The sequence below is a fragment of the Trichechus manatus genome, unplaced genomic scaffold, assembly GCF_000243295.1.
Source record: "Trichechus manatus latirostris isolate Lorelei unplaced genomic scaffold, TriManLat1.0 scaffold00017, whole genome shotgun sequence".
Taxonomy (NCBI): domain Eukaryota; kingdom Metazoa; phylum Chordata; class Mammalia; order Sirenia; family Trichechidae; genus Trichechus; species Trichechus manatus.
The window spans coordinates 17,377,120-17,391,937 of record NW_004443953.1 but is presented as its reverse complement, the minus strand read 5'-3'; the positions used below and the strand labels follow the sequence as shown (position 1 = coordinate 17,391,937).

The 14,818-nt window shown below is 37.3% G+C and overlaps 1 protein-coding gene across 1 annotated transcript in view; it reads right to left on the bottom strand.

The window, feature by feature from the left end:
* The window catches only part of AFG1L (AFG1 like ATPase), a 237,281-nt gene that overhangs the window by 152,244 nt on the left and 70,219 nt on the right, over nucleotides 1-14,818 (bottom strand). The window contains exons 4-5 of the mRNA XM_004372445.2: nucleotides 5,745-5,846; nucleotides 4,505-4,635 (exon numbers count right to left, since the gene is read on the bottom strand). Of these exons, the coding sequence (XP_004372502.1) occupies nucleotides 4,505-4,635; nucleotides 5,745-5,846 (233 nt within the window). The remainder of the gene's footprint in view (nucleotides 1-4,504; nucleotides 4,636-5,744; nucleotides 5,847-14,818) is intronic.

The following is a 14,818-nucleotide window of genomic DNA, read 5'->3' as shown; positions in this document are numbered from 1 at the left end:
GGGGGGGGGGCTGTCAGAGTGCTGGTATGGCAATATTTTGGAGTATCCTTTTATCCTCTTGAATTTTAGAAAAACTGGACAAGTAGGGATTTGAACTTGCAATAATGCAGATTTAGTGGGCTGGAGGAGCTCCTTCAAGACTAGTAGAAGACAGTCCAGGATGGTAAAACTAGGAAATCCGGTCTGCTCATAGATCAGCTCTGCCCTTAGGGGGCATGCTCTGCCCCTTATATTCTTCCTCTGGCTCTTCTCAATACTGGGTATATGCAGACATTGACTGCATACAGTGGTAAGCTCTGAGATTCCAGTATAAAATTGTAGAGGAAATAAAAGAGTGGGACTATTAACTTTCTTCATGCTAGGACAATTCAGGCCAACTTTGCTCTACAGAAAAGGGTCTCCTGTGTTGTCAACTATAACATACAAGAATTCTATACTGAAATCTGGAATCAAATAAAAGCAATCAATTAAATATTCAGTCTTGTTTTGTCATCTCTGCATATTTTCCTCAGAGCCCCAATGGGAAAGAGGCATTTGGTACAACATGAAACTATTAATTGTGGTCACCTAATCTATGAAGAAAATAAGGCTGGGAACAGTAGGGAGCAATGAGCGAGGCCGAGTGTATAGGAGATAAGGTCAGAGAGGAAGCAGGAGGGTTTGAGCAGAGGGAATGACATGATCTTATATAACATAATCTTCTCCCCCCTCCCCTTAGAGTAAGCCTTTGAATTGGATTCTCTATTCCACTGCTGTCAAGTCAATCCGGACTCATAGCGACCTCATAGGACAGAGTAGAACTGCCCCATTGGGTTTCTAAGGCTGTAATCTTTACAGAAGCAGACTGCCACATCTTCCTCCTGAAGAGCCACTGGTGGGTTCGAACTGTCGACCTTTTGGTCAGCAGCCCAGCACTTAACCATTGCACCACCAGGGCTCCTTGGGTTCTCTGTCACCTGCAGTCAAAAGCATCCTAGTAGATACTTAATCTCTTTGCTCTTCTTGGGCTTTAGCTCATCAGGTAATTCTCCTTCCATTGGAGATAATGGGTTTTATTTTAAGGAAGGTGACATTCCCCCAGTTACTTCTTAAGCAATGGTTATATTACCTTTTACAGACCATAAGGAAATCCCTCTTGACATAGAATACAAGAGAAAACTATGAGGTGAAAGTTCCATTCCCATCAAGACTCTGTTTGCAAGAAACAGGAACACAAAACCCAGCTGAAGAAAAGGGGGTCACATCAGCCCCGGGCCGGGAACAGCACTAATGGCACTTCATGGGAACTGGAGCTCAGGAGTAGAGGTATCTCTGGAGATCTGGGTAGCTCTCTAGGGAGTACCCTAGTACTCCTTCCCTTCATGTGATTCAGTTACTTTCTGCCTATTTGTTCCTGACTCATTACTAAGTGAGAACTTCCCTCTGTGCTTTTTAGTTCAAATTCATGACAAAATCTAATAGGCCCAGTCCCCTGGTCTCACCACACAAGCCCAAGGACAAACTTGTGGACTAGGCACTCGTAGGTCAGATGTCCGGCCACGGTCCATTCAACTGTGGGACAGAGAAGGTCCTGTGGCATAGAATAAGGCTCTGTAAGACAACTGGGGTAGAGGGAAAAATGAACATGGAACCAACTCTGGATGGGGCAGGCAATGACAGACATCTCCATCATATCTACTTTCTCTCTGAATACAAGCAACATTTTATAAGTAGGAGGCCTGCATCTTCCATGATCTCAATTTGTAAAATCCTTTTTTGTTGCCTGTATTTCTTTTGCAAAGGAGCCCTGGTGGCACAACGGTTAAGCACGTGGCTGCTAATCAAAAGGTCAGTGGTTTGAACTCACCAGCAACTCAGTGAGAGAAAAGACCTGGCGATCTGCTCCCATAAAGATTACAGCCTAGGAAACCCTAGGGACAGTTCTACTGTATTCTATAGGGGCACTATGAGTCAGAATTGACACCTGAAGGCACACAACAACAACATTTCTTTTGCAAGACTCAGCTCTTTGGGAACATTAGTATCTTGATACCTGCTTTTGTTCCCTCTTCCTATCTATGTAGCAACCTTCTAAAATCTGAACTCACTAGAGAATGCCCAGTGACAGGTTTTTGTTAGGACTCCACTAGCAGGGTGGCATTATGACTTTCATAGGCCCTAGGCACTTTTATGTTCTTGAGTTCCTTCCTCAATTAAAAAGAAAAAGAAAAAAATACATACACACACACACACATATAAAATTCTATTTTATGACTGTGTTAGTATAAAGACAAATATAATCCAGGCTGAATTCATTATTATATACTTGTTCTTGATATATTCATTTTTCCTCAAATTTTAAAAGAAATTAATTAAAACATTTTCTTGAGCCTCTGAAGGTACCAAGGCCCTAATCACTGTTCCCACTGTGTCTAATGCTAAGTTGGCCCTACTTGCTACGTATCTTCTTCAGGATCACCTGCCAGATTTTCATAGCTTCCTAACCTTCTTAAATAGTCTTGCCTTTCAATGGTTCTCATATCACAGAAACATGCAAATCATTTTTCTGAACGTTCTGAAATCTACATATTTGAAGTTAAGGGTAATGGCTTTTACATGGTATCTAGGAAATTCTTATGCTTTTAGATTCTTCATCTGTATGACACATAATAATAACTACAGGATTAAATGAAGTAAGGATGTAAAGACACTTTGTAAACCACAAATCATTTTACAAAGGTTGTATATCAATATTATACTTTAAAATTTTTTAATTTCAATACCTTAATCAGAAATTGAATTGTGACAATTCAATTTTATTTAGAGATATTTTTGTTGAAAGGTTAGTAATAGAAAATCAAGACTGACTTTTATTCTGGAAGGCAGCATAACTGTTAACTCTGGTATTTTTGGAAGAACTAAATGAGGCTCTTCTCTTTCTGCTGTCCACTGATGTTCTTAGTGGGCCTTTTTGGAGTGGCAGGGGAACACCGGCTCTTTTCTGCAAGCCTTTCCTCTGAAGATCTTTATAGCTTACAATACAAAGGGTAAATGCCAGGCTGTCTTAATATGATATGAAGGGAGAAAGAAGCAAAGATTCCTCCTTTCCAGATGGCTTTCCTGGTGAAAATTCTTCCCCTGCTCCCATCATAAATCAAGGCTGTTATTGGCTGTATCTATCCAGATGCTAAAGGAGAACTACCACGCATCATTTGGGATAAAGGCATATCCTGGCCACACCATCTTCCCACTAATCTAAGTTTTAAAACACAGAAGAGCAAGAAATAACTCACTACCAATTTAAATGCACTATTTCAGAGAATCCTAAACTGGAAGAAACTTTAAAAGTTCAACTAGGGTAATTCCCTTACTTTATCACAGATGCTTTGTGAGGCTTAAGTGAGATGTGTGAATCTCCCAGGGCCTACCACAGAGAAGGCACACAACTAATGATAGCACCCTACCCTTGACAGTTCTCTGGGTCTTTGTTCCAGGCAGTCAGACACAGGCATTCTCTGGGCCTCCTATGAGATATTTTTCAAAACCTTTGGGTGTAAAGCCCTCTTTTTAAGCTTGTATTCAGTCCCTGTGGACTTTTCTATTTCCATTCCAATAATCAATTGCTTTTATGATAAGCATTATAGAAAAAATATTACAGTTGAGAACTACTGAAGAAAGTAAATAGATAAAAAGGAAATTAATTCCTAACCTAGAGGACGTAGTATTATAATCCACTGGGCATGGCATAGGATATAGAATAAGTATAAGAAATAGTGTTTGCCTTCATGCCATATTTGCTTATAAGCAATAAAGAATATACTTTGTATTGTAGTTACTGTAAGACAATATAATGTTGTTTGACAGAATCCTTTTTAAAAAACTCAAAATCTTTAAAGACATTATTTTGTAATCATTACATTAACCCTTGGTATAGGATAATTGTAAATTCATTGATTAGACATTAGGAGTGGATAGATTTTTTCTGTAAAAGGCCAAATAGTAAATATTTTAGGCTTTGCGAGTCACATATGGAGTCTCTCGGTGGCACAAACAGTTAAGCACTTGGCTACTAACCAAAAGGTTGGCAGTTCAAACACACCCAGAAGCTCCTCTGGTGATCTGCGTCTGACAGATCACAGCCGTTGAAAACTCTGTGGAGCACAGTTCTACTCTGAAACACGTGGGGTCGCCATGAGTGGGAATCAACTCTATAGCAACTGGTTTATTATTATTGTTGTTTTTGAGCCACATATGGTCTCTCTTGCTTTTCTTTTCTTTTTCTTCCTTCCTTCCTTTACAACCCTTTAAAAGTATAAAAAACATTCTTTTCTCTCTGGTCATACCAAACAGGTACAGGCCAGATTTGCCCCATGCAGGCCGTGGTTTGCTGACTCCTGGATTAGACGGTAAAAATGAAGTGATAAGAGATAATATATTAAATCAGTGTATAAAACAATGACAAAACCAAAAGCAGAATTTAAATCTTCACCACTTCATTTAATATACCATTCTATCTCTGCCTTACCTGAAATTCATCAAAACATAAGAGGCAAGTTTCTTCACTGATTTCTTCAGCTATGGGAGCTATTGGGTCATACGATTTAGCCATGAATCCCGGTTTCCTTTTTGGCAAGCTCTGTTTAAGGCGATGTATTCCTTAAATGGGTGAAATTAAATGTAAACCAAATATTATATTAATAGTATATTTTAGACAACTATACCATATTTTTTAAATCTCTAAATGAAACTAGTGTGGACCTAAAAATTAAGTTTAAATTCGATATGCAATCAAATTTGATTATTCAAATTGGTTGCATTTTCTCTACCTCAGAAAAAATTGTCTAAATATTATTTTATTCCTGTGGTTGTAAGGAAACTTGGAGGTCATTCCACCTCCACTCTTCAATCACCTCAGAGACAACAAAGAGATAAACAGCTGGATGGACGGATCCATCTTAGCCCTGAAGATTTCAGGGATGGGGGTGGGGATGTGATTCTGCATGATTCTACACGTTATGTCTGGCATATCTAACCAGGATACTCTCTTGTCTCCAGCCTAATATACTAAAGCTAGTCCCACTTCATCATTATATTTGTACTAAATACTGAAAGTATTAAGAGAAAACGACAATGTTTCTACCCTGGGGAGGTTATAACATAGCTGGCAGACAATGCAAAAATGAAATAGCACAAGAACACTGACAAAGCAGCAAGGCAAACATACAAGTACAAAGTGAATATATACATGCTAAGGTGACACAGAGTAAAGGACCTAATCAAAATTGCCTTCTTGAAACAGATGAGTTTTTACCATTTTTTTAAATCGCTCTTTAGTAGAAATATGGAAACCCTGATGGCATAGGGGTTACGAGTTCGGCTGCTAACCAAAAAAAGCTCATCAGTTCGAATCCACCAGGCACTCCTTGGAAACCCTATGGGGCAGTCCTACTCTGTCTTATAGGGTCGCTACAGGTTGGAATCGACTTGACGGCAATGGGTTTGGTTTTGGTTTTTAGTAGAACTAGAAAATGCCTTACTTCCTTATAGTAGCCTCTGTTCTCTTATTTGGAAGTACTCAATTTGTCTTTAGGACCAACTCCAAAAACATCACTATTTCAGAATAGAACAAAACAAATGAAACCAGATAAAATCTTACTTTAAGCAAAAATCTAATTTTTAAAAAATATTACATGTGCCATCAATGAAGAAAACTATTTCTGTAATGTTTGCCAGCTAAAATCACTACTTTCATATAATTAACTTACTTTTGTGTACATCTAGCATGAAACCATGAAAATGAACCCGTTTTTTCCTCTTCACTTCCACATAAGCATAAAACATGTCCATCACCATTGTTTTTCCTGTACCTTAAAAATTAAAATAAAAATAAATACTATTAAACAGTATGTACCGATTGCTTTAATGACTGTTCATTAGTTTTGAGATAATGAAATCACACTCCCTTCTACTGGAAAACTTAAGACTATATTACCTTTTTGGAAAGGGGTACTTACTTTTTATGTTAAACTAGCCAGAAGTAAAATGGTGATACTACTCTTTTCTCTTAAAATCCTGTTTTTAGGAAATACAACATTTAGCTGATAATACAGTGACTATTTTCCCCAGAGAACTATTCTCATACACTGGCTAGATTTATAGATTATTTGTCTTTCATCTTCTCTTCCAAAAGATAGGAGTATAAACAAATTAACGTAAATATTTATTGGACTAATACTATGAATGAGGAATTGTCTTAGGCACCAAGAGAAAATTCATACATGAAAAATAAGAAAATTAAAAGAAAGATGAAAAATAAAGGTTAGTATCTGACATAAATACTGAAATTAAATAATACAGTTGGAAAATTGCCAATTATAACACTCCCATTTTTAAAATCTGAGAATATAAGTCTTTCAAAGGAGGCCTACTTGAAGAAATTCTGATACAGCCAACTCTCATAATTATCTAATTTTCAACCCTCTGAAACTTTTAATCACTAATTAGTAATCGAATAGTCAACAGCCAGAGCACCAAACACGGGCATGCAAAAAAATCCTTCTTCCCTAGCAGACAGCCTAGAACTTTGGGAGCAGTGGCAAGCTCAGTTCATACCGGGGCATTCTGGAAAGCCAAGCTAGGATGTGCTGGTACCTGTCTCATATCCTCCCTACTTCCTCCATGGCTACCCCATCACAGTGCCCACATTTTCCTGTCAGGGTCCACTGATTATGAAAGATTCAAAGCAGCTCAGGAAGTAAGATCTGCACTGTCTCTTAGGTTTTCCATAAAATGACTTTGGGCCCATGCAATCTGAATGCCAGAGTTTTTTTGTATACGAAAATACAATTCGGATTTTTAATGAACAAATGTTTTAAGATATTAGACAAAAGGCAACACAAGATTTTGATCCCTAAGAGAAGGGGAAAAAAGAGATGAGTCATACAATCACTACAGCTTTTTGCTTGGAGGCACCTTCCAGATCACTGCACAGCAAGGGAGATTCCAAGTAAAGCACACAGGTCTGGGTGAGTTGGGCGAAGAGAGATCAGAGTTACGGGAGTGTAAGGCAGCTTGGAGGATTCTGTGTTCCTATGATGCTGAACAGGTTTCAGTGGAGCTTCCAGACTAAGACAGACTAAAAAGGAAGGCCTGGCAATATACTTCCAAAAATCAGTCAATGAAAACTCTATGGATCACAATGATCCAATCCACAACTGATCATGGGGTTGGCGCAGGACCTGGCAGCATTTTGTTGTGTGTATGGGATCACCATGAGTCACGTGCTGACTCTACAGCAGCTAACAACAAGGCAGGTGCAATGTGTGAGGCAGAGTGCCAGAGAGGAGGAAGCTATACAAGGAAAGAGCTCCAGAAATCAACATATGGGTATCCTTGAGTCTTTGGCTGAGTACTAGGCTGCTCATGTGTAGGGTGATACTCTATGAGGTAAGTAGCAAAGAATGATGACCAGGAAGTTGTAAAAAGAACAATTTCCAGGGATACTGATACATGCAACAACTTGAATGAATCTCCAGGGAATTATGATGCGTGAAAAAGCCACTCCCGAAAGGTTGCACGCTGTATGATTCCATTATAAAACATTTTTTAGATGACAAAATTTTAGCAATGGAGAACAGATTATTGGATGCCAGGACTTAGAGGTGGGGATGAAAGGAGAAGAGTAGGTGTGGTTATAAAAGGGCAATGCAACGGATGCTTCTGGTGATGAAACTGTTCAGTATGTTGACTGTGGTGGCAGACACATGAACCTACACGTGATGAAACTGTATAGAACTAAATACTCACACGCAAATGAGTACAAGAGAAATCTGTACTCTTGTACAGAAACTACAGAAATTTGAGTAAGATCCATGGATTGCATCAATATCAATATCCTCATTGTGATATTACAACAAAATTTTGCAAAATGTTACCATTGAAGGAAACTGGGTAAAGGAATCTCTCTGTATTATTTCTTTAAACTGCATGTGAATCTACGGCAATCGCAATAAAATTTTCAATTAAAAATTAAATTAAATTTGAACAAATCAAGCTGACATGCAAGCAATTTAACCCTCTACCAAAATAAAATTCATCATACTTAAAAGAAAACAATTAAATCCAGACCTTAAGCAGTTAATATTTACAATATCAAGTATATAATAAAAAATAAGAAAACAGAAGAAACCCTAGAATTCTATACATACAGTAAAAATAACTTTCAAAAAAATGAAAGAAAGCAAAGACATTTTTTGAGATAAACAAAGGTTAAAAGAATTCATTACCAAAGCAAATCTGTGCTACAAAGAAATGTTAAAAGAAGTTCTTTAAGCCAAAGAAAAATGATGCCAGATGGAAAGTCTGATCTAGACGAACAAATTAAGAATACAGGAAATGGTAAATATTTAGGTTAAAATTTTTTAATTTTGTTTTCTTATTTTTTAATTTCTTGAGATGATAACTGAGTACTTTAAACAACAATATATTGTGGGATTGATAATCTATGTAGGAGCAAAACATATGACAATGTCACAAAAGGAAAAGTTAGGGAAATAGAATACTGTTGTAAGGTTCTTACATAATATAACTTGAAATAAGACTGTGATATATTAAAAAGGCATATTTTAAACTTTGGAGCAACCACTAAAAGAATAAAACAAAGCAGTACATCTAATTTGCCAACAGTAGAAATAAAATGGAATACCAAAAAACACTCAGAAGAAAACCGGAAACAAAGAAAGTTCAAACAGAAAACGAATAGAAAGATGGTAGACTTGAACCCAACCATATTGATAAGTTTGAATGGACCAAAAAATCCAATTAGATGGCTAAGATAGAATGGATAAAAAAGTAAGAGCTAACTATATATCATCTATAAGAAACGCACACAGGTTAAAAGTAGCAGGAAAAAAAAGATATACCATGCAAACACTAATGGTAAGAAAGGTGGAATGATTATGTTAATACAAGGCAAACTAGATTTCAGGACAAGGAATATTACTAAAGATAAAGAAAGCTATTTCATAATAATTAGAGGATTCATTCATCAAGAAGACATAATCCTAAATATGTATGTAACTATTAACAGAGATTCAAAGCATATAAAGCCAAAACTAATAAAACTAAAAGAAGAACGATAAATCCACAATTAAGAGGGAGATTTCATTACTCCTTTCTCAGTAACATAAAATGAGTAAACAAAATCAGTAAGGATATAGAAGATTGCTACAATACAATCAACCGACTTGCCATAATTGAGATTTATAGAACATTACACACAGCAAGACAGATTACATATTCTTTCCAAGCACACATAAAATATTTAACAGGGTAGACCATATGCAGAGCCATAAAACAAGTCTCCCATAAATATAAAGGGATTTGAATCACATAGAGAATGTTCTCTGACCACAATAGAATAAATTAGAAATCAACAGATACCTAGAAAATCTCCAAATATTTGGAAATTAAACAACATGATTTTTATATAACTCATCGGGCACTTACAAAATCATGAGGGAAATTAGAAAATATTTTCAATTGAATAATAATAAAAATACAACATCAAAATGTGATGAATGCCACTAAAACAGTGCTTAGATAGAAATTTATTACTTTAAATGTGCATATTAAAGAATAAGAAAGTTTTCTGGGGTCTTAAAAGCTTATGAGCAGTCATCTAAGGTATTTCACTGGTGCCACCCCATCTGGAGTAAGGGAGAATAAAGAAAACCAAAGACACTAGGGAAAGATTAATCCAAAGGACTAATGGAGCACAACCACCACAGCCTCTACCAGACTGAGTCCAGTACAACTAGATGGTGCCCAGCTACCACTATTGACTGCTCTGACAGGGATCACAACAGAGCATCCCGGACAGAACTGGAGAAAAATGTAGAACAAAATTCTAACTCGAAAAAAAGACCAGAGTTACTGGTCTGAGAGAGACTGGAGAAACCCCGAGAGTATGGCCCCTAGACACCCTTTTAACTCAGTACCGAACTCACTCCTAAAGTTCACCCTTCAGCCAAAGACTAGACAGGCCCATAAAACAAAATGAGACTAAAGGGGCACACCAGTCCAGGGGCAAGAACAAGAAGGCAGGAGGAGCAGAAAGGCCGATAATGGGGGAACCCAAGGTCAAGAAGGGGAGAGTGTTGACATGCCATGGGATTGGCAACCACTGTCACAAAACAATAGGTGTATTAATTGCTTAATGAGAAACTAATTTGCTCTGTAAACCTTCACCTAAAGCACAGTTAAAAAAAGAAAAGAATGTTCTTCAATCAAGTTTCCACCTTAAGAAATTAGAAAAAAACGAGAGCAAATGAAGCCGAAAGTAAGTACAAAACAGAAAATAATAAAGAGCAGAAATCTAACAGAATAAAAATGAAACAAACAATAAACAAAATCAATAAAATCAGAAACTGGTTCTTTGAAAAGATAAAAAATAATAATTGATAAAACCCAAGTTAAACTAACCAAAAAAAAAAGAAAGAAAGAAAACACAAATTACCAATACCAGGAACGAGGGAAAGTGTATCACTACAGTTCCTAAAGACATTAAAAGGATAATAAAAAAATAATTAGAAACAACATTCTATCAACAAATTTGACAACTCAGATGACAGGAGCAAATTACTTGAAAGACACAAACTACCAAAACTGGCATAAAATGAAATTAAAAATCTGAATAACTATATATTTACAAAAGAAATTTAATTCATGATTAATAATCTTCCCATAAAGAAAATCTAGGACCAAATGGCTTTGCTGGTCAAAACTATCAAATATATTAGAACTAAATAACACCAATCTTATACAAACTCTTCAGAAAATAGAGGAGGAGGGAACACTTTCAAGTTCATGTTATGAGGCCAGCAATACACACAAAGGGATAAAACATCAGTACTGAAGGAGGCTAAATTAAATCAGACCATTCCAATTCAGTTTCATTCACCTCTGTTCTGGCACCAACTGCAAATGCAATATTTCTCCCTCTGACACTAACCACCAGGGTAGGTCAGAGCTCACAAGTCCTCCAAACTGCCAAGTCTACCCCAAACTTCATATGTTAGCCAAAAGCCTGGGGCCTCCCGTCACTTCTGACCTGGGCTACAAATTAAAGAGTTTACCACTACCCCCTCCAGATGCCAGGCATAGCTTTGGAGGAACCCACAATCACCCTCACTACTGACCCGCTGGCTCCCACTTCTCTCTCACATTAGATGATTTGCAAGAATGACTCAAAGGACTCAGGGAAGTACTAACAATTACAGTTTTGTCATAGCAAAAAGGATACAAATGAAGGGAGGTCTAGAAGGGTTTATGAACATGGAGCTTCATGTCCCAAAACATACAGAGCTCTCCCACAAACACAGACGTTGATCACCAACCAGGAAGCCCACTAAGATTCACTGTCCAGAGCTTTAATATGGGGATCTCATTACATAGCTCAGCATACAGATTGAGTAAGTTTGGTGAAAGGATACAACCCTGACGCACACTTTTCCTGATTTTAAACTACACAGTATCCCCTTGTTCTGTTTGAACAACCGCTTCTTGGTCTATGTACAGGTTCCCCACGAGCACAATTAAGTGCTCTGGAATTCCCATTCTTCACAATGGTATCCATAACTTGATACGATCCACACAGTCCAATGGCTTTGCATAGTCAATAAAACAGAGATAAACATCTTTCCAGTATTCTCTGCTTTCAGCCAAGATCCATCTGAGATCTGCCAGATATCCCTCGTACCACATCCTCTTCTGAATCCAGCTTGAATTTCTGGCAGTTCCCTGTCAATGTACTGCTGCAACCACTTTTTGATTATCTTCTGCAAAATTTTACTTGCATGTGATATTAATGACATTGTTTGATAAGTTCTGCATTCTGTTAGATCACTTTTCTTTGGAATGGGCACAAATATGGATCTCTTCTAGTCGGTTGGCCAGGTAGCCACGACACAAATTTCTTGGCATAGGTGAGTGAGCCCTTCCAGTGTTGCACCCATTTGTTGAAACATTTCAATTGGTATTCCATCAATTCCTGCAGCCTTCTTTTTCACCAATGCATTCAGTGCGGATTGGATGTCTTCCTTCAGCACCATCAGGTCTTCATCATACGCTACTCCTAAAATGACTGAGTGTCAACTAATTCTTTTTGGTACAGTGACTGTGTATCCCTTCCGTTTTCTTTTGATGCTTCCCGCATCATTCAATATTTTGCCCATACAATCCTTCAGTATTGCAACTCAAGTCTTGATTTTTTAATTCAGTTCTTTCAGCTTGAGTAATGCCAACCATGTTCTTCTCTTTTGATTTTCTAACTCCAGGTCTTTGCATATTTATTATAATACTTTATTTTGCCTTCTCAAGCCACCCTTTAAAATCTTCTGTTCAGCTCTTTCACTTCATTTATTCCATTTGCTTTAGCTACTCTATATTCAAAAGCAACTTTCAGAGTCAATCTGTATGCTAAGCAAATAATCTGAGAATCTGGATTATATGGAGAAGAACGTGGCATCAGGATTGAAGAAAGACTGATTAACAACGTGCAATATGCAGATGATACAACTACGTTTGCTGAAAGTGAAGAGGACTTAAAGCTCTTACTGATGAAGATCAAAGCCTACAGCCTTCATAAAGAAAACAAAAATCCTCACAACTGGATCAATAAGCAACATCATGATAAACAGAGAAAACATTGAAGTTGTCAAGGATTTCATTTTATTTGGATCCACAATCGCTGCCCACGGAAGCAGCAGTCAAGAAATCAAACAACATATTGCATCGGCAAATCTGTTGCAAAAGACCTCTGTAAAGTGTTATAAAGCAAAGATGTCACTTTGAGGACCAAGGTGTACCTGACCTAAGCCATGATATTTTCAATACCCTCCTTTGCATGCAAAAGCTGGACAACGAGTAAGGAAAACCAAAGAAGAACTGAAGTATTTGAATTATGCTGATGGCAAAGAATATTGACTAGACCATGGAACAAATCTATCTTGGAAGAAGTACAGCCAGAAAGCTCCTCAGAAGCAAGGATGGTGAGACGTCATCTCACATACTATGGATATGTTATCAGGAGGGACCAGTTCCTGGAGGACATAATGCTTGGTAAAGTAGAGGGTTTGTGAAAAAGAGGAAGACCATAAACAAGATGGATTGACACAGTGGCTGCAACAATGGGCTCAAACATAGCAATGATTGGGAGGATGACACAGGACTGGACAACATTTTTTTCTGTTGCACATAGGGTCACTATGTACGCAACGGCACCTAACAACATCACACAGGCAAGATTGATTGAATCATTGCACGTGGTTGAAGTGAACTTCCAGCTCCCCTCCTGAGGGCAGGCTGATATCATGAGGTGGGTCTTTCTGGTTTGGCCAACCCTCACCCAAGAGTCACCTCATTAGCATTCCCAGTTAGGTGTGTATGGTCTAGAGTTCTCATCAAAGACATTTCAATTACTGGGGAAATTCTGAGGTTCTACAGGTTATCTTTCAGGAATCAAAGACAAAGACTAAATTCTTTGGGTAAAGTTAATTGTAAGCCCCACAGAGATTTATCTCAGAAACACAAGATTGGCTTAATATCCAAAAATCAACATAATTTATCATTTTAAAAGAATAAAGGAGAAAAACCCTATGATCATCACAACATATGAAAAAAAATTTGACAAAATTCAGCACACATTCATAATAAAAACTCAGCAAACTAGGAATGGCGGAAACTTTCTCAACTTGGTAAAAGGCATATAACAAAAAAAGTAAATAAATAAAAATAACATTAAAAACTTATAGTTAACATCACATTTACTAGTGAAAGACTTAACACTTCTTCCCTAAAATTAGGAATAGGGCAAGGATTTCCACTCTCACTACTCTGATTTAAGTTTGTACTGGAGGTCCTAGCTACTGCAGTGAGATAAGAAAAAGAAATAAAAAGCATACAGATTGAAAAGGAAGAAGTAAAATTCTCTATATTCACAGATGACAGGATTATATACACAGAAAATTCTAAAGACTCTACCAAATGACTACTAGAGTTAATAATTAAATTTAGCAAGCATACAAGGGCAACAAAAAATCAATTGTAGTTCCATATACTAGAACTAATCAGTTTGAAAATAAATTTTTGAGAGAAACATTTGTAGTATCATCAAAAAACATAAAACATTTAGGAATAAATTTAACAAACAACATGGAAGACTTGTGCACTGCAAACTACAAAACACTGCTGAGAGAATTTAGAGAAGACTTTAATAAATGAAGAATCATACCATGCTCACAGATTGGAAGACTCAGTATTTTGAGATGTCAGTTCTCTCCAAAATGATCTATAGATTCAATACAATTCCAATCAAAACTCCAGCAGTTTTTTTTTTTAAGAAATTGACAAATTAACTCTAAAACGTGTATGGAAATGCAAAGGACACAGAATAGCCAAACAATCATGAAAAAAAAAGTTGGAGTTCTCACATACCACACGACAAGGATTCATCTCAAAATCCAGGCTGTAGGAAACCCTACAAGAAGTCCCTGGGTGGCTCAAATGGTTAAGCGCTTAACTACTAGCAGAAAGGTTGGCAGTTCAAACCCACCCAGAAGAAACTAGTCCACAGGACTAATAACCAACATGAACCAGTCTTCTCTAACCTGAGACCAGAAGAACTAGATGATACCTGGGTACCACTACCACCCGTTCTGACCAGGGACACAATAGAAGGTCCTGGATAGAATGGGAGAAAAATGTGGAACAAAACTCAGATTCCTAAAAAAGGCCAGACTTACTGGACCAATAGAGACTAAAGGAACCCATGGGAATATCG